Raw genomic sequence first — 19,503 nt, forward strand, 5'->3', positions numbered from 1 at the left:
CCACTGGCACCCACTGCACACGTACGTGGAGTGTTTCTGTTAAACATGCACACCAGAAAGGCTTTGCTTTAGTGACTGTGGTGAACCTCAGGACCCTGGCAACCCTACAGTGTTTTCTAAGAGGTTCTTCAGTCAAGCAGCCAGAGCCTGAAAACCTTCCCTGAGTTTGTGAAATCTCAGTTTTTGATATGCTTCTACTCTGACAACAGATAATTCTTCAGCCAAACATTCAACTCCATATTGATTGTTTTACTTTTGGTATCACTTGGGTTTTTTTTTTTTTCTTTGATGTGTAAAGCTGGTTTTGTTTGGGAGCGGTAAGAATCTCTTTTGCTTTGTGTTTACTCTTCCAAATCACTAACATTTACTGATTTCTGTCTATTACCTTCTCTCAATTTTTATAACTCTGAAAAACTTTTAGGTAAATCTTGGAAAGAAAGAGTGTTTGAAGAACATATTCAATTGTGATAACCAACTTTACATTTAAAGTTACAATTAAAAAGAAGCTTAAACTGATTTTAATAGGCACTTTTGCACAGAAATTTGCAAGAATTCTTTCGCAAGAATTCAAACAATCCTATCTCTAGGCAATCACTATCCCAGGCACACATATGGCCCACGAGAAAATTATCATTCCAGTGCTCTTTCGTTTTATGTTCAGTTTAAGCTGGAGCAGTTAAGAAGTTATGGGTTATTAAGTCCTCACTCCACATGGGATTCTCTAGTGTATTGCATTTTTCAGAATAGCATGTAGCCAATATCTATTAAATAGCTTTAATGTATGTTTTCAAGAATACCTTTTAGATACCAGTATTAAAAAGGTATTAGATACACTTTCGAGACTTGTTTTAGGACAACACTCTTGCCCAGCCTCCATGTGAAAAGCACATTTTGCAGCAGCAAAGTCTGATCCTCTGGTTTGGCAGGCAAGAATGGGAGAATAGCCTGGTGAAAGGGGCTTCGAGTAGCCAAGACTCATGGAAGCTGAAAGCTTTTTCTGGACTTAAGAAAATTAACTATGATTTATGTTTCTTATGAAACTGAGATGCCAAGGTCATGCAAAAGGAGAAGTTTAATGGTGATCTCACAGGCTATTCATTTCATGATAAGCACTGAAGTGGCATATCACCATTTAAGAGACTCTACTGAAAACTATTGTCTTGCTGTGAAAAAAAACAACAAAGCAAAACAAAATAGAAACAGAGACCTTTTTTATTAAAATAAAATGTAGAATAAAACTCATGCTTATATATATATATTTTTTTTTTTAGAAAACTTATTCTTAAGGAAAGGCATTGAATTTCTTATTTTAGAGAAAGTAGAACCATTTTTTCCAATATTTCTTGAACAACCCCTCCCACACCCAACTGACATTTTCAGGATAACTTTGTCTTGGGAAATTATTTTTACTTGATGAAAGTGCCTTTCTTATTTGTTTAATTCTTGTTAATATTAAAATTTAATTATTTACAAGCATCGTGGTATTAAAATCAAAGTAGATAAGCAACACTTTTCATTCCAAAATGGTCAAGGTAGAATTTCTTGTTTCTTTTTTAAAGAAGAAGATTTCATTTCCAGAAAAAATATTTTCAATTTGTAGGACAGACCCCTTATGTTGTATACTGGGCTCCTCACTACAAGAAAGACAAGAAGTTACCGGAGAGGGTTCAGTGGACGCCACTGGATGATGAGAGGTCTGGAACATCTCTCTTGAGGAGAGACTGCAGAAGCTGCGCCTGTTTAGGCTGCAGAGGAGAAAACTGGGAGGGGTCTCATCAGTGCATATAAATATCTCAAAGGTGTCAGAGGATGCTGCCAGACCCTTCTTGGTGGTGCTCAGCAACTGGATGAGGAGCAGTGGCCATGAACTAAACCAAGAAGTTTCAATTCAGCTTGAGGAAGACCTTTTCATTGAAAGTGGCAGAGCACTGAACAGGCTGCCCAGGGAGTTCATGGAGCTTCCCTTTCTCTAGGTATTCCAAAGCCACCTGGACAAGTTCCTGTGTCACCTGCTCCAGGTGGCCCTCCTTGGCAGGGGAGATGGGGCCAGATGACCTCTATAGGGCCCTTCCAACCCTAAAGATTCCGTGAGTCTGTTACCTTCATTAGCACATACCCTCGCTGAAAGAGCGTTCTGAATTTCAGTGGAGAAATCCGAGAAGGCGGAATTTTCTTGGCATGCTCGCTGTTCTTCGCAGAGCAGCCGACCGGCAGGCCAGAAGTGCCCGTGTGACCCCCGAAGGAGCGAGGAGCGGGGCACGAGGTGACCTGGGCGGGCCCTGCGGCCCGGCCGCCCCGGTGTCCCTGCGCCCGGCGGCCGGCAGGTGCCGCTGGAGACCGGCAGCCCGGGCCGGCCTCCGCCCAGCGCGGCTCAGCCCGGCAGGCGGGCATTCGTGGGCTTCTGGGGCCAGCCGGGCCGGCCCGGCCCAGCCCAGCCCAGCCCAGCCCGTTCCGTTTCCTCCGGCGGCCCGGGGAAGGTAAGAGCGGTGGGGGCCCTGAGTGTCAGACTCCTCCTCTCCGCGCCGAGCGGCTCCGCGGGGCCGGATTTCTCCGGCGTCACGGCAGGGGAAGGTGGGGGTCGGGTCGCGGCTGTCGGCGGCAGGCCCGGCGCAGGCGGCCGCTGTGGGCCTGTGCTGCCGCAGGCCGACGACGATGTCGCCCATCAGTTCAGGAAGCACACTGAGGTGCTTGAGCGTGTCCAGAGAAGGGCAGCGGAGCTGCTGAAGGGTCTGCGGTATAAGTCCTGCTAGGAGCGGCTGAGGGAGCTGGGGGCATTTAGCCTGGAGAAAAGGATGCTCAGGGAGACCTTATTGCCCTCTACAACCACGTGGAAGGAGGTTGTAGCCAGGGGAGGACTTGTCTCTTCTCCCAGACGTCTAATGGCAGAACAAGAGGACGTAGCCTCAAGCTGTGCCAGAGGAGGTTCAGGTGGAACATTAGGAAGAATTTCTTACAATTAGAGTGATTAGACATTGGAATGGACCTGACACTTAATGCCATGGTTCAGTTGATAAGGTGGTGTTTGGTCCTAGGTTGGACTCGATGATCTTAGAGGCCTTTTCCAGCTTAATTGGTTATGAATTTCTAGGATAGAAATACTCTGTGCTGGCTGGGCGTGCCCTGCCCTGGGTGTGGGCGCTGAGCAGCTGCTGTAGGGATGAGCCCTGTGCTCTCAGGCTGTTGGTAGGGACCTTTTCATTGACTACCTAGTGCAACTACTCTGTAGACTCACCTTTGTTTTAAACTCAGGCTTTTATTTCGAAGAGCCAGTTCAAATAGGTGTGAAGCATCATGTTGAGGCTTGTAATCTTCCTCACAATGGTCCTTGAAATGCCTCTCTGAAATCTTTGATGAGTGGTGCCTGCCCTCAGCGGCACAGCCCACTGCATGGACCAGTTAATACAAGCAATTTTGGCTCCCCCTTTCTTCCCCGAAATTCTAGCCCTAGAAATTATGGGCTCATAATTCCTATTCAGAAGGAAGCTTTTTTATTGAAAACACAGTGTATGAAGTTGACAACTCTCATATCTGAAAAACTTAGCTATCTTCTTGCATACTGCTTCTTTGTCATCTCATTAGAGGTAATTAAACTGTGAGATATTTTCAGGAGCCTAAAATTAGCATTTTCTTCTGAAAATGAAGACATTGTCCTGAACATTTCTTGTAAAAGACAAATAAGTTTTTTGACTATTTGATCCTTGCAAACCACATTTATTTAATCTTGTATTTTATAGGTATTTCATTTAAACAGAATAATATAACTGGGAAATTCTTCCCAGAATATACAGTTAATTGTTGCACTAAGAATTATGTGTAAGGTTGAGAAAACAGCAATGAGTATTGCAGAAAATTATAAGAGTTTACATTTCTCAGGTAAGCTAATGGAAATACAGTTATTTTTTGGGATAACAGTTGTCTTTCCAAGACACAGGGACTTGAAATATTAGAACACTTTTACATTCATCAGATAGGAGACAGCTTGTGTCCTAGGTATGAATTAATGAGTCGGTTACATAATATTTTGATGACATCAACTCTGTCTCTTTGTTTCATTCTTGCCAGTATAGCTCTCAGCTTTCATCCCATGTGGGAGATGTACCATGAGGCTGCTTAAAGGGCTAAATATTTTTGGGGTTCTTCATTATGTTGAAGCAGTAGCATAGCTGAATAACTTATAATTCAGGAGAATTGTACTTAGGAGGCCCATGGCAAACTGCAAATAGCTATAATCTTTATTTATACCCACTCCTTTTCCTTAATATTTTTTTAATTTATTTTCCTCCTGTGACTCAGCTCTTTTATTATCATGAAAAAGACAAGCACTTTAAGTCTGTTGCAGCCTTTAGATACTGTTTCCAGTGATTATTTTATGCAGCCGTCTGCACTAGTAGGCTTTCTGAGTAGATAAGAATAAGAAGGCAGATAAGAAAAGAAATTTTTTTTCATTTTTGATTGACACAAACCTCTTTAAAGTTTTATGTGTCTTATATTTTATGTCATTTTTTTGCATTAAGTGACAAGAGACTGATGAAAATTAAATTGCTCTCAGATTGAGGAAGACGGTGTAGAGTTGTGAGCTTTCCTCATAGAATGTGGGTTTTCAAACTTATGGTTTTTCAAAGAGACAGTTATCATGGTCATTTTTGTGAGTGTCTAAGAATAAAGTGCAGATTGGTGTGAATTCAATGCTTTAAGTTTTTTTACCCAGAGGATAGGCGGTTATGTTGCTTCTATTGCTTAAAAAAGCTTTGCTGTCTGTATATCTAGTGTATATGAAGGAGATGCTGCTTGAACTTCATAGCTGTGTAACTGACCCCAAAGTAAGTGCAGGAAGTTGTTTATACAGTAATATTATGAATGCAAAAAACCATTTTGAAATGGTATGAAAATAAAAAAATCCAGTAAATTGTTGCATATCTTTTCTATTTAACTCTGCCCTTTGTAGTCACTTTAGCCTTGCTCAGTGCCACTATTCTCACAAGGTACTTTAAGAAAAGGAGAAGTGCCCTCTATGTTAATAAAGTGCCAGAGCATGCAGCAAAGTGCTAGGTAAAAATGGCAATTTAGATTCTTTGAAGTACTCTAGAAATAAATGAGTTTCCTTCTTGCTTTTCCCTAGCAGCATAGCTCTCAAGCATGGAAGATTGCCATTCTAAAACTCTTTGGAATCTATTCTTTGGTGTTATTTTTTTAAAGGACGTTTGTAACTGAATTGGGTTTTTTGAGACACAGATGTGGTTTGTGATAGGCTTGCTTGGTGGGTCCCATTTAATCCAGGCTTCAGATGATGGCAGTGAGGAAAGAAATAGTGCAGCAATTCTGGACAGCACACTAAAGAGGCTATTTCTTGGACCTGCAATACATTAAACAATTAGAAAGTTTTCAATTACTTCTCATAGTTATTTTCATTTCTTTATGATTGAGCATACTATACTAGGTCATGATTCAGCATTTAATTGTAGTTACTGACTTACCTGTTTAAGTTACACACAACTCTGTGTGGCTGATAAGTGATAAACTGCTGTAAATTGTGTATCAGGATGCTCTCTGCTCTGAAAAATGTACTCTTTTCAATCTCCTCATTTTTCTTTCTAGGTGAACATTGGACTTACAAATATCAGTATGATATCTTGACTTTTTACCTTTGTACCTTGCAGGAAGAGAAGTAGCCAAGCATAAAACGCATAGCTTTGCTGAACAAGAGCAGTAGCAGACTACAAGGAAAGAGACAATGTCTTCTGAAACAGGTCAACAGGGAAGTCAGACACCTCCAATAAAGCAACCTGGATGGGTGAGCTGGGTTTCCTCCCTTTTATTTTGATGCTATTGCTAATGAATAACAGATTTTGTCTCAGTTGCTCTTATTGAAGAGAGAAATAGGTGTCTGTTAGCTTAAGCATATAGATGAAGAGAGGAAAGGATGGTGTGTCATTTTTCCTGGTTCACTGTGCACAGAGGGCTAGGAGTTGTGAATCTTAAGGCTCTGATTTATGCCCTGAGTTATGAGCTGGCATAGCCATGGTGTCTGAGTACAAGTCCTGCAAGCTCTGCATGCTTGATGGGGACATGTTCAGAAGGGGAGAAGGGAACAGTACAGCACAAGAATCTGGTCTACAGCTCTACAGAAGATGAACATTCTCCTCTGATGGAGACATTGAGGAATTTAAATGTGATAGGACTTTTTGCTAACCAGTCACTACCAGAGGGCAGCAATACTGGGCTGATCTGCAAGGAAGAGGCACAAGTGACAGCAGGGTGGCAGGGGCTGGGGCCTCAGATACAGAGAGCACAGTATCACTGTACCCAAAAAGAGGAGGAGAGCAGATCCAATGATGTTAACCAGGGTCAGCCTACAGTCAGTTCAGTGATTGCCAGGCAAGTCTGATGCTAAGCTGGGTGATCAGGTTAGCAAGGCAGGGTAAGCATCTCCATGGTATAGCTAGCACAGTTAAGGCAAGGGCCTGAGCTTATATACAGCTCCTGAGCTGAAGGGCAGAGGCCCTGGGCATAGCTTCTTGCTGCTTTCTCCGAGCTTTTCTGTTTTTTCAGCAGTCTAACTCAGTGTTACACAACTGTGCCATGGTAGAGCTGACTCTGAGCCCAAGCAGTTAAACAGCTGGCAGGGTGTGTATGGAGGCAGAAAGGTTGCAAAGCCTGTTAGTACACTTGGGGCTCTGACATGCATTTCCTTATCTTTCAGTCAGCCTGTTTGTATTTTACTGTATTTGTTATGACCTTGCTCTGAAACCAGTTTGAAGCGTTTCTCTATGATCTAGAGTGGAGCCAAATCTTTGTTTGCCCAGTTCCACCATTAACTTTTGTGGGAGCAGTGCTTGAAAAAGGGCTGAGATACTAATTCCTATAATGTGAAATGTGTGGCTATGGCCAGTAAATGCATTTCCTTATTACGGCTATAAAATCATAGATGAAATAAGTCAGGCATAAAAGGAGATAGAATCCTGTAATAGATGAATGTACTCTTTTTTTCCAAGGCATTGCTTCTTCTGTGATGCCTGGCTTTTCTTTCAAGAATGTGTATGTTTGAAGATTATGTGTTTTTACAGAAAAATGCTAAAATTTCAATTAATTTTAACTTAATGACAACTCCCTTCTCTTGGCTTTTTTTGCTGAGCACAATGTCACGGTATGGAATTGGAATACCCTTTGGATCAGCTGGGGTCAGCTGTCCCAGCTGTGTCCCCTACCAAATCCCCAGCCAATTTGCTGGTGGGGCAGCCTGAGAAACAGAAAAGGCCTTGACTCTGTGTAAGGTCTACTCAGCAGTAATTAAATATCCCTGTATTGTAAAGACTGGTTTGGTCATAAATCCACAACCTAGCACCATACTGGTTACTATGGAGAAAATAAACTCTTGTCGAGTCAAAACCAGTACACCCATTTATCTCAGATGGCCGATAACAACACTTCAAATGATACACTGAGTCTTTTCTTAAAGAAAGAAAAATAATCCTCATATGTTTACATGCCAATACCCTGAATAGAATGCAACGGAGAATACTGTCACTTTTTCCTCACAATCACAGTGGGTGGAAAAAGAGCTACCTTCAAGAAGTCTGTTGCTGGTCTGGTTTGTACTAGGGTGAAGGCAGTATGATTGAGTTCAGTTAATGCCATGGATATATTTGAATTGCTCAGAGAGAAAGTTCTTCTAGTGGGGAGTCTGGCAGAATATATGTTGACCCTCCATGTAGTTATTTCTGTTTCTGTATTGGGATGTTACGATTTCATCACACTGTTTGCAACAGAATAAGGAGTTTTGCTTGGGCTTGCAACAGAATAAGGAGTTTTGCTTGGAGGTTTTTGTATTTTTATTTGTTTTTTAAATAATCTTTATCTTCTTTAATTGATTCATTTTTTTTCTTCCTGTGAGATTAAATTCGGTAAACTAATCCATGTTTATGCTTTCAGCCAATGTTATTTTGTCCCATGTCCCAAGTTCAAGACAGAGAGGTTGCGAGGATCATTAAAGAATGCAAACAGGAAAGTTTCTGGTACAGAGGTGAGTGATCCAAAATCATTCTTACCACACTTACCACACAGAATTACTTCTTGATGTATGCAAAGCTGTCTGCAAAATGCTTTTTTGTTGGAATACTGTTGTGGGTTAACTCCGTCATGTTAAGTTAAGCTTTGTATTCTTAAAGGTTTAATTGAATTATTTGCATAATTGTTGTAGGTAAAGGTGGTTGAATTGAGGTCTTGTTTAATCTGAACTTCAGCAGTTGTAGAATTGGTTCTGTTCTTGAAGTCCATTATAACAACCACCTTAGGAATGTTTTACTTTGTTACATACTTATCTTTGCCTTTGAATGAAAGGCAGGCATGGCTATGTGTCTTTGATTTGTGAAATTTTTTGTATGTTAGGACAGCTAAAAAGATCAGTGCTTGGTGTTTTAGTATCCTTTACTTCCACCCTCTCAGTTTGTATCTAAATTACATATTTCCTGAATGGAGAAGATTGAAAAGGATTTCAGCATTTTATTGGAGTTGTTGTCATTAGAAGTGTTGCAGTAGTTAGAGGAGATATAATAAATATATATATATTGTGTTAATTCCAGATGTTACAGCACGGCTGATGTCTGGCACTGTGTGAGGACATAGTGGCTTAGAAGAGAAAGTAATCTGAATGAGCAGATGTAATAGGTGATTAAGACAGTAGGCAAAGTTAATGTTTAGAAATAATGTGTTTAACATTAGAAACAGAAAACATTTAATGTATAAGAGAGTATTTATCAAATATTTAGCAAATTTTGGCTGATACCAGCTGCTCTCCTTTTCATTTTCACAGCTCTTCCTTTATCTCTTGGGAGCATGCTTGTCACCCAGGGGCTTATCTCAAAAGGTAAAGATAAAAAAATGCATCATTAAAGTGCTGTTTTTCAAGATCAATATTCTTCTTGCTCATTACCATCATTGCTATGGTGATTTGATTATTAAGTGTGCATTGCCATAGTCATTCTTTTGCAAGAGCATGAACTGAAAAGAGAATTTGCAAATCCAAAGACTGGTGGCTGGATTTTGTCACCATGATCACATGGAGTTGAGTAGAGCCTTCACTGGGGCAGCTCGCAGGGCAGAGCATTGTACAGCCCGAGCAGGGCGTTTGAATCGGGTGCTGGAGCTCTAACTGTTGTTCTGTTTGAAAATGCTGGCAATGTTTTGACAGTGACCATGTGTCAATATGACTACAGCTTTGGTGCAAAGGGACAAGGAGTACTGCCAAAGTGAGGAGACAGAGAGCTTTCTGTAGAGATGGCTCATGATCTGCAGGCTAACACAAAAGAAAATTGTTTTCTGTTTATGTGGTGGATGAGCCTAGTTCTACACATGGCACCTTCAGTTTCCCTGCTGGGGGCCTTGACTACATATAAGCTTGAGGTTGGTGTTTTGGAGATCCACCCTGAAGTCTGCTAAGCTATATCACAAGAGGCTGATGTGGGTTCCCTACTCCATCCTTGACCTATGAGGTTGTAGGGAGACAGGGAAGGAAGGTGTAAGAGTGTGTTAGAGAAGGATTACACGTTGGAAAAAGGGTGAGTAGTGACAGGAAGGGCACTGGGGCAGTCTCTGTAGCTAGTGTGCCAGCCTCTGGCACCAGGTATTCTTCACAGTTTCTGTTCATTGTACTTGACTGTTTCTGATCAGCTGTGAAATAACAAATGTTCTTAGTAAATAATCATTACTGTGTGTCAACTGTTGGAGGGGGTGATTAGAAACAAACAACACTTTTGTTCCTTCCTCCCCCGAGAGACTCAATACAAAATTGCATAGATCACAGTGGGCAAAAGCCCTTGTGCTTAGCATAGGCTGAATACTCCTCTGTCTAAATACTTTCTTCTGATGGCTGCACACAGTACCCTGCCTCTAGAAGTTGCTGGAGCTTCTAAGCCACATTATTACTGTCTGAATGCGTGTAACAGTGCAACCAGTGTTTACTTCCCTTCCCTTTGCCGTGGTAATCTTGCTGTGTGGAGCCCTCCTCCACAGCATGGCATTCCTCTGCCAGACACATAGTTCTCAGAGGAATACTGGTTTCACCTCCTGAGATTACTGGGGGAATGTGGATTTTGGTGGAAAAGCTAAAGATAATTTTTTGCTTTTCTGGTTTAGCACACCGTTCTCCTCTTAAAGGCCAAAATGTGTGATCTTTCCTCTGGAGAGAGGAAGGCTAGATACTAGTGGTACAGTTTTAATTGATAGCTGTGGAAAGCTACCAAAGAGCAGTTTCATCCTACTTATCACAGCACAAGGAGCTGGATCCTGTGTAAGAGATTTAATTTTGCTGTTTTATATGCAGGGCTGGTTTGTGGTGAAACATAAGCCACCATCACTTCCTCTGCAGTGCTGCAGGTGTCACCAGTGGCAGACATGCTGCCTTCGTGTTGGTTTATACTCTGAACTCCTGCCTGAACTGAATCCTGCAAAGTCCAGATTCTCTTCTTTCTATGACTCTAGAACTGCCCCAAAACACATGCTCTAAGAACTAGTGGAATAGAAAGTGCCCTGATGTACTGAAATGAGTTAATGGACTTCATACCATCTTCACCTTAAGAAATGCAAACTCTGTAGGAAAATTAGTGCTGGTTTTGAGTGCTGCTGAGTTCCTCAAGTCAATAAGTGAATAAGCTTTCTGACTGTTTTCTTTTATTGTAGGCATTTTCTCAGCAAGCCCAAGATTTGGTCCATTCCCCAAGATGGCAAGTAAGTTGTAGCCAATTCTAAATAGAAAGAAAGGGTTCTTTGCCTGTCATATGTCTTTACAGGCATATGCCTGTCATATGTCTTTAAAGGCATATGCCATTAAATGGATCTCTCTGAATTTCTTTCCAAAATCTTCTTTTTTTGCAATTTATATGTTACCCCAGCAGATTAGGAAATCAAATTTCTGATGTGTTTAAAAATAAATGTATAAAGCGAGATTCTTCTAATGTTAATATTTTCAGTAGCAGCTTATATTTATGTAGTGCAGTCTCTCAAATTTGTATAAACTCTAGTCTCCACTTTGTTTTATAAATTAATGTCAGCTCATTGATCATCTGTGCTTGGCAGATTGCACAATTTATGGTATCAAGAAGTCACAATACTATAATCTATAAAATAGTATGGTCCTTTTCATGTGTTTGTTTGATTGATCTCAACTGTCTAATTCAGAACCATGGATTGATAAAGAAAACAGATAGCAGCACAGTAACTGTACTGTACAGTGAGGTGGCTCGTAAATGACAAGAAATTAAATAGATTCCCTCTCCAGCAGAAATTCAGCAGGAAATCGAGGACATTGAAGTAGTCTTTTATTCTGACTTTAGTGAGTGAAAGCCACAGTGCAAAAGTATGGCAAGCTGATGTTCCAGCTTCTTAGAAGGTCAGAGAAGTTGGTGTTAAAAGTGTGATCAATTAGAAGTAAACCATGGTGTGCAATCAAAGGCAAGAACTATTAGTGCTGACATTGTGAGTTAGTTTTATTTTCTATAATCTGGTCCTTTAAATGTTATCTCCTTTTCCTGTACACAGAAATATTATATCCTTTTTCTGTATCAATTATTTTGGAACAGTTGTTCTCTCTCATGATAGGTAACCAGTTTTCAGTAGTTGTTGAATTCACCCCTGTATAACTTCACATGTGTTTGTGACATGTTCTGAGAAGATGTGGTACAGAATTTGTTATATGATTAAAGTGGAGCCAATAGCACACTCCTGATTTAAGCTGTTGTATTAACTATGTTTTGTTATCTGTCTCTGTAGTTGCTGGTGTCTTGGGTTTTGCCATTGGAAAGATGTCATACATGGGAGAATGCCAACAAAAGTTTCAGAAAATGGGTATTGCACCATTTGGTCCACAACAAAAAAGGTCTGTGCTAATTTAAATTATTAAGCCTATATCAAAATAGTCTGAAACACACTAAAAATCATATGCAGCAAAACTATGAATTTAAATTCTGTGATTAGATCCTGAGGTACTTGTTATAGTCTTGGACTATATATCTCAGTATTAGAAACTACAACACACTCTTCAGAAAATGCAAATTAAACTCATTGTAATACCTGTTACTAGGATATCCATTATTTAAATGAAATTATTGTACTTTTAGGTGTGATGTGACAACAGTTACTCATTCTCTTTTCATCTAGTATCATACTGCTATGATTGTCCATGTTATCACTTTGATCCTTTGAGTCTTCCTTTGGAACATACCTCAGGCCAAATATGCTACAGATTTTCTTATAATGTTCTCATATTTTAACAACAGTGTCAATCTTAGCTCGTGTTCCAACTTCCCTCTCCTCTATGGCTTCGCCCAACCTCATGCTTTCATGCCAAACCATGAAAAGCACAAACTGAGGGGGTGCTTTTTCCACCTTGCACCTCTAACTGTAGAATAGATCTCAGTGGTTGACTTCTGTCGCCTGGTGCCTCCATGTTTTATTCGTTGTTTTCTTAACTTCACATAAAGTACTCCTTCACATCAAATCAGACTCTGACTTCCTTCCCAGCTCCTCCTTCAGCTGCCTGTTGTACTCTCCATTCTCAATATGGCTTCTTGTATAAACCTTTTGCTCACAGAACACATTTCCAAAAATCCTATCTAAAAAACCATTCTCCTTTGTCTTTCCACATCTTTCCCCCAGACCAGCATGAGCTTTTATGCCTATAAAAGTACCTGACTGATAATGGGAAGCTTCTTCATTGTTCATCTATTTCTTTACTTGTATTCTTCCCCCACATAACAAAGTATATACTTGGTATTACATGAAATGTTATACACCTTACTCCTAGCTTGGTTTGCTCATAGGTGCAAAGGCAAGGACTGTCCTTTGCTGCTTAGAAAATCCTGTTATATTTTAGCAATTGCTAGAAGGAGTACTTATTACTAATTAATGGGCATTTATTGGCTGAGACATTTAGATGTCATATTTTGCAGTTTATATCCCATATTACAAAAATTGGGGAATCTAGGCAGGAGATTACTTCTTCAAGAACTTTTACCATCATGCTCTATGGTTGTATTAGAAGAAATCCAGCAAAATTCTTCAATGTTTTATTTGCTTTCAATATCGTAGGAAGTGTCATCATACTTGCAAAGAATGTAAATCAAAATCGGGATCGAGTGAGAAAGAAAGTTCAAGTCCTTCGGCAGCTTAGTGCAAGGTAGGCAACCTTGTAATTTTTTTGTTACATCTCATGTTATTTTCCATGGTGAATGGTATTCTTCTTTTGAACAATATAGTGCAGATTTTAACAGTGGATCAAAATGCAAGAATTACTCAAGGAAATATTCTGTATTTGTAATTCCTGATTAATTTTGTTTCTTAATGTTTACCTTACATGCCTTTCATACTAATTTTAAATCCCCCATCTCTGTGGAATTTTTTCTTTAGCTGTAGCTGAGTATTGATGATCGACCTAAGTGGAATTAATTTGGATTGACTGCTTGTATTAAAACAAATACAACTCCTTTCAATTTCCAGCTTGTTTTACTTAAGAATCAAATAATTATGGATTTTGTTGATATTTAAATATGCATTGAAATATTGAGAACTAAAAGCAGACACAACTAGGTGTAGGTTTTTTGCATTCAGTTCTACAATTTGGCTAGAGCCTTAGTGGGGTGGCATAATAGTCGTGCAAGAGCAGTCTGCTGTGGTGGGGCAGGGGACATGGCTCACGTGGTGTTCTTACCCCAGAAAGAGGGAAGTTCCCTTTGTGGAAAAGGAGGGTTTACAGGGTAGAAGGTAGGCAAGTGTTTAAAAGGACTTGCACTCTATGAAAAACAGGCCAGCAGCTGGGTTTTTTAAGAAAGCTTTCACACTGTCTGCTTGTGGTAAGCTGGCCTACATTTCCCACAGGCAGGAGAATGTGTGAAAGTGTTTGCAAATAGTTCGGCTGCCTGCAAGAGAGGAGAGGAGAGGGCCTGTTTGAAACCCTGCCTTGGGAATTTATACAGCTAAGAACACAGGTCTGACACAGAAATTGTTGGATTGAGTCTAGCATATATAATGTACGAATCTGGACAAGGATATTGGTAATGGTGCCTTTCTTACTCCAAAGTGCATGCCCACAGACAGCCTGTAAGGAGGGATATCCTATCAGAACCTGTTCACTTGCCCAGATGAGAGGTTTTGATGGACTTTTACTATGCAGCAATACATTGTGACAGTGAGGATTGAAAAGAGTTTTCAGAGTCCTTAAAGAAGGCATTAGAATAAAGTCATGATTTTAACCAACTTTGCCACTGGTTCAGCATTTTTTATCGAGTGCTGCAAGTGCTCAGCCACTAGCAGAAAATGCACTTTGGCTTAGGCTCACCTAATAGGCTCACCTAATAGGTGCCAAAAGAATCAGTGTTTCTCTTGTGCCAGCTGTAGAGATAACAAAGTGAGCTGGCACTCCAGGCCACCTCACTGCTCTATTTTGGTATGAGGACAGGGGTAAAAAATCTCCCAAAACTTTCTGAAGGATTTCTTGCTAGTGCCAGCATGAAGGAGGAAGTGAGCCAGACTTAGATAACTCTGAATAAAAAACACTCTAAATCCATTAGCACCTCTGAGCTTAATTAACTTCTTGCAATGCTGTGCTGATTAACTGCGTTTGAAGATTTTGTCTTAAATAAATGCTTACGTAGGCTCACTTATTTCAAATAAGGACCCCAAAGCATATAATATTTGAGAATGGTCATTTACTAGCGATTACCTGTGTAGAGGAATCAAATATTTTTTATGGGATTTACCTCTGCTGATGTCAGAGCTGCAGCTTGCTGAACCTTCAATCCAAGCACATTTTATTTTTCAGCCTTCCTCTGTGAGCTGACAATATTTTTTCTGGTATGCGAGTACCAATTAGCTTTTAAATAAATGCCAAATTGTCTCAAATACAAAGGAGCCTTGCAGCTTTTAAAGGGGAAGAACACAGGATGCCACAGGCCCCTCTCCTTGTTTTCTTCTTGTAATGGGTCCTGAAAATTCTGCTGTGGAACCTGTTCCCTGCTCCAGCTCACATGTTCATCAAAGACCTTGATTGCTGCACATTTTACCAGTAGCTTAGATCTTCTTGTTTGGTTTTTAAAAGGGCTTGAAAGCTTAGTCAAAAAATTAGTTTGAAAACAAATGTAAGGTAAGTGTATTTCTTTCAAGTTTTAATCACTGTAATGAAAAAGCCATTATATTTGGGCCAGTCTTGTATTTTGAATTTGCCACAAATCAGTTCTGATGGACAGGTTTTAAAAACCGAGGAAAAGAAGTACTGTAAGCATTATGTTGTTTTCTGTGTTGTTAAACCTCCTCTGTGTTTCAATAAAAAAATCTTAATTTAGCATGCTGTGCTCTAAAAATGTGCAGAGCCCCTGCTGAGCACATCTTGCTACTATCCATGCAAAGCATATGGTGCAAGATCTGGCAGTACCTGGGAAGACCACTCAGATAAAATTGTATTCATGTTTAGGAGTCCAAAGGCAATGTCTTTTATCCTCAGAGGCTCTGGAATGTTCTCAGAGAAATCACCAAGAAGCTCCACGTTTCACATTGAAAGCAAGGTGACACATAAATAACAGGTCATTTTATTCTGTTTACAGATGTGGTGAACGCAATTAAAAACCTCATGGACCATCTTCTTTCAAGGCACTTTCCTGTAGACTAGAAATAATAATTTTGTGATTCTATCTCTTAGATTTGATATAGATTGACTTATTTGAAATAGTTGCATATTGTTACATAGTTTTGTTTAGTAGTTTTTTAAATGCACTCTGAAATACACTCCTCTCTTTTCAGCACATATTGATTTATTTTTTTCTCTTCAGTGCAATCTAGCTCTTAGTGCTGAAAAATTACATTTGTCTATTGTATTTAGATGCTGGCAATGCTTTGTATAACAAAGTGGTTTATGTTGGAATGTTTGTCTGTGTCAAATGGAAAGGGTGTGAGGATGTTTAAATGGTTTGCACAGTGAAGCAGCTATCCAGTCTCTGAGCTGACCCCTTGGTTATGGAGTACTTTAAGAGTACCCAATTCAGGGTATTGTCAGACTGCAGTTACTGTGCTAACCAATTTCCCATAAGCCAGTGTTACACAGAGGGCTACTTTACCAGGGATACCAAAATCATGAACAAGAACACACAATATTTTGGAACAGTTTATGGTTGCATAAAATCTGAGGCCACCAGATGCTGAGAACACACCAAAGCTAGATGGCACATGCTCTCTACAAACAGCAGGACACAGTCTTCCATGAAACATCTCAGCAAATCAAAAGCAGGCACTTCCCCTAAACACAGTGATGGCTTTCATATGGAAATAAATGCAGCTACTGAAAAGTTTGGCCTTTGCTGTCAGTCGACGAAGACTGTCTTCTGTGGGTTTTTTCTGTTTGCTTTTATACTATGCCTGTGGTTAGTGTTTCTCTTTTGAACTTGCTTCTGTGGGCATCTTTACCTCAGCACAAATAAATTCTGCAAGCAAAATATATAGTGTGGAAAATGTAACTATAATGTAACTATTAATTGGTTAGTAAACACAAAAGATATTCTGGATTTGACAAAGTCATTAGACTGAATACTCAACTCCCTGATAAAGTATTTGGATATCCTTTCCTAGCCAAGCAGCCACCAGGCAGAAGGGGAAGGGTTTGACTGGCCTCCCTGTTCTTTTCTTTACTGTAAGAGTTTATACTTTTCTACTTGGTGTTTAGCCTCTTGAATTCTTGAGCTACTAAGAACCCCTGTTTCAACAGGGGCTTCAATTTTACACTCATTACTTTTCTACAGAATTTTTTCACAGCACTTTCAATGGGAGTCAGGGATACACAGCAGTGCTGTGTCACAGCTGCTGCTGTGTACAGGCAGGTGAGCCTTGGAGAGCCTTCCACAGGGCCTCCAGGGAGAGGGGCTTACACAACCACAGAGAAGGCAGCCTCTGTTGTGAAAATCATGTAATTGTCATGGGTGTTCTGTGATAGTCACCAAAACTTGAGTGGTGACATGTCTGAGCTACTTCCCCTTTATCTGTCATCTGCTGTCAAGATAACAGCCAGAAGCTGCACCAGGGTTAGTCGTGCCTGGGTTATCTGAGAGAAGCCATTACATCCAGCTGACACCAAGGAGAGCAATGCATGTGACAAGGACCTTGCATGTCAGACTCAGAGGTTGTTCTTGTGGTCAGTGGTACCTCTTGGGATTACAGCTTAGCTACTGAGCTTTTCTTTAAATGAAATTTTGATTGTTTTTTACTTTTGATTATTTTTCTGTAATAAATATACTGATGTATAAAATTTCTTGTTTCCTTTTTTTCTAACTTTGTTTCCATACTTTGCAAAAGGCTGAATAGCTAATTGTGTTGATCCAAGTTCATGAGTTACTGTGATACAGGTATGAAAAAAGGCAATTTGTGAATAAGATGTATTAGCCCTAAATTTATGCATATCAAAGGAAACATGAGCACAGTTAATGGGCAAACTGTTCTTTCAAAGGTCGTTAAAAGCAGCTGTTTTGTAGTAATTATGTGCAGTTTAATGAGCTAATCTTTGTTGGCCATTGCTGTTGTGAATTCCACACAAGCAGGTTAAAGAATTTATTTTTAATTGAAGCAGAAGTTGAATACATTGAATTTAGAAGTGATCTATCAAAAAAATTGGGAAAGATTTAAGGTAATCCGTTTCCTCTTTAATAAGAGGAGAAGTCTCCAGGGGGAAAACCATTTGACCTTGCAAAGGTAAACTAAACTTTTCTTAGTGTTTTCTTACACTGATAATAGGCAGTACTTTCCCCTTTGGCAGAAGATGTTACAAAAAGGCCAAAAAAATCCAATGAACTTACACAGCTTCCTGTGAATCATTTGTATCTGGAAAGCTGAACTTGTTTTCTTCACTCAGAGACAAAGGAGTTGAACTGTGTGCTTAGGCATATCACAGCTTAGGTGAAGTCCATGTACTTGTTAAAATCAGGAAACCAAACACCTCCTTCAGCTGTGATACATACAGGGTGGATAGCTGCATATAAGCCTCTGTGCACTTTATGAAATTATGGCTAGAAAAAGGGTGCAGGATGAAAGCTACAGTGACATAAACCTCAAACAACTGCAATAGACTGCTTATCTTTGTGGATTTTTATATTAGCTGTTGGCATTCATTTTACAAATATGGCATTCACTCCAAATTTTGAAAAAAGGTGTTTTAGAAGAGAAAGCAATTGTAGGTTGCAAACAGCATATTCCTGTTTAAATCCTTAGTAGGTGGACTCTAGGCAAGTCAGCTGGTCTGTAATTCTAAATCTGGGAATGAAAGGGACATGAAAGCTCACTATCCAGGTTTTCATAAGTCCCTACCAAAAACAAGATTTGAGCCTTATTTTATTGTATTTTTAGAGAAGAATGAGAGAATAGGGCATGCTATGCAACAACAGGTAACAGGCTCTGGAGTGAACTGGTAAGAAGAGAGCAGGTTCTGGGGCAGGATTTACAAGAGGAGCATGCTGGACCAGGCCCTGTGGGAAATACAAAGTGGCAGCAATGCTAACTTGGGAGCAGCAGCCCCTTCCTCAGGTCCATTTCTACCAGTGGAAGAGCTGCTGATTTGTCCCACTCACCCACCTTGTTTTTAGCATCACACGTGAAAAATTCATTTGAGAGGACAACTTCTGACATCACTAAACCAGTAGTACCACATCCTTCAAATACTAAGAGCTTGTACATTGTATGAGTATGGAGGGTTATTTGTTTTGTTTGTTTTTTTTTCCTAGTAAGTACCTCAAAAAAATAAGGTTCTCCAGGAAATAAATGAGACTTCTCAAGGCTGTTTAAAATCTAAAATGCCTGAGAGGGCATTTGGGGACATGTTAGGGAGCATCTGGTCAACATTTTAACAGATAATCTGCCACAGGAAAACACAAGTGTTTCTTGATGACAAAATTACAGAGCTAGGAAAAAAAATCTTTGCAAGAGAGGCTGACTAATAAACTTCATAGTCATACAGGAAAATACTAACTGCATCACACAGTTGGTTTTAAATTGCTCTGACTTTTTCAGTACAGGGACCTGGGAGTCATTTTGCATAGTTGCAAGACATAGGATCAGTGGTCTTTGACATCCAAAAGACAAGAAGAACATTAACAATTCCCAGGGAAAAAACAGATTTAGACTACATAGCAATTCTATGGCATGCCCTCATTTTGAATATTATGGTGCTTCCAGTGCATCTCAGAAACTGTGCAACAGAGACAGAAATGGGAGAAAGAAAAATTAAAGTATAAAAGAATGATCAGAAATACAAAAGAGATTATGTAACTCACTTTCCAGGCTGAAAACATCTCAAGATGAGGAATACTATGTCTGTAAAAGAGTGAAAGATTAATTGGGAGCAAGTAATTGCTGGTTTTGTAAAATCAACACTCAGTGAAATCAAATTTAAACCAAACAGAAAAGAAACTCTTCTTTACACTGCACAATTCCATCAGGGTCTTTCCTGCCACACGATCTGGTAGAAGCAAAGAAAACAGCTTC

At 39.8% G+C, this 19,503-nt stretch overlaps 1 protein-coding gene across 1 annotated transcript; it reads left to right on the plus strand.

Moving 5' to 3' along the window:
* The first annotated feature begins 2,323 nt into the window (after positions 1-2,323).
* OCIAD2 (OCIA domain containing 2) lies at positions 2,324-17,278 on the plus strand. The gene is made up of 8 exons (XM_059844876.1): positions 2,324-2,477; positions 5,658-5,791; positions 7,930-8,020; positions 8,810-8,863; positions 10,675-10,722; positions 11,764-11,869; positions 13,081-13,168; positions 15,588-17,278. Exons 2-7 carry the CDS (start codon positions 5,732-5,734, stop codon positions 13,160-13,162), a joined length of 441 nt encoding a protein of 146 aa, XP_059700859.1. The 5' UTR covers positions 2,324-2,477; positions 5,658-5,731; the 3' UTR covers positions 13,163-13,168; positions 15,588-17,278.
* Positions 17,279-19,503: the final 2,225 nt, after the last annotated feature.

Source organism: Haemorhous mexicanus, chromosome 4 (genome assembly GCF_027477595.1).
Source record: "Haemorhous mexicanus isolate bHaeMex1 chromosome 4, bHaeMex1.pri, whole genome shotgun sequence".
Lineage (NCBI taxonomy): Eukaryota > Metazoa > Chordata > Aves > Passeriformes > Fringillidae > Haemorhous > Haemorhous mexicanus.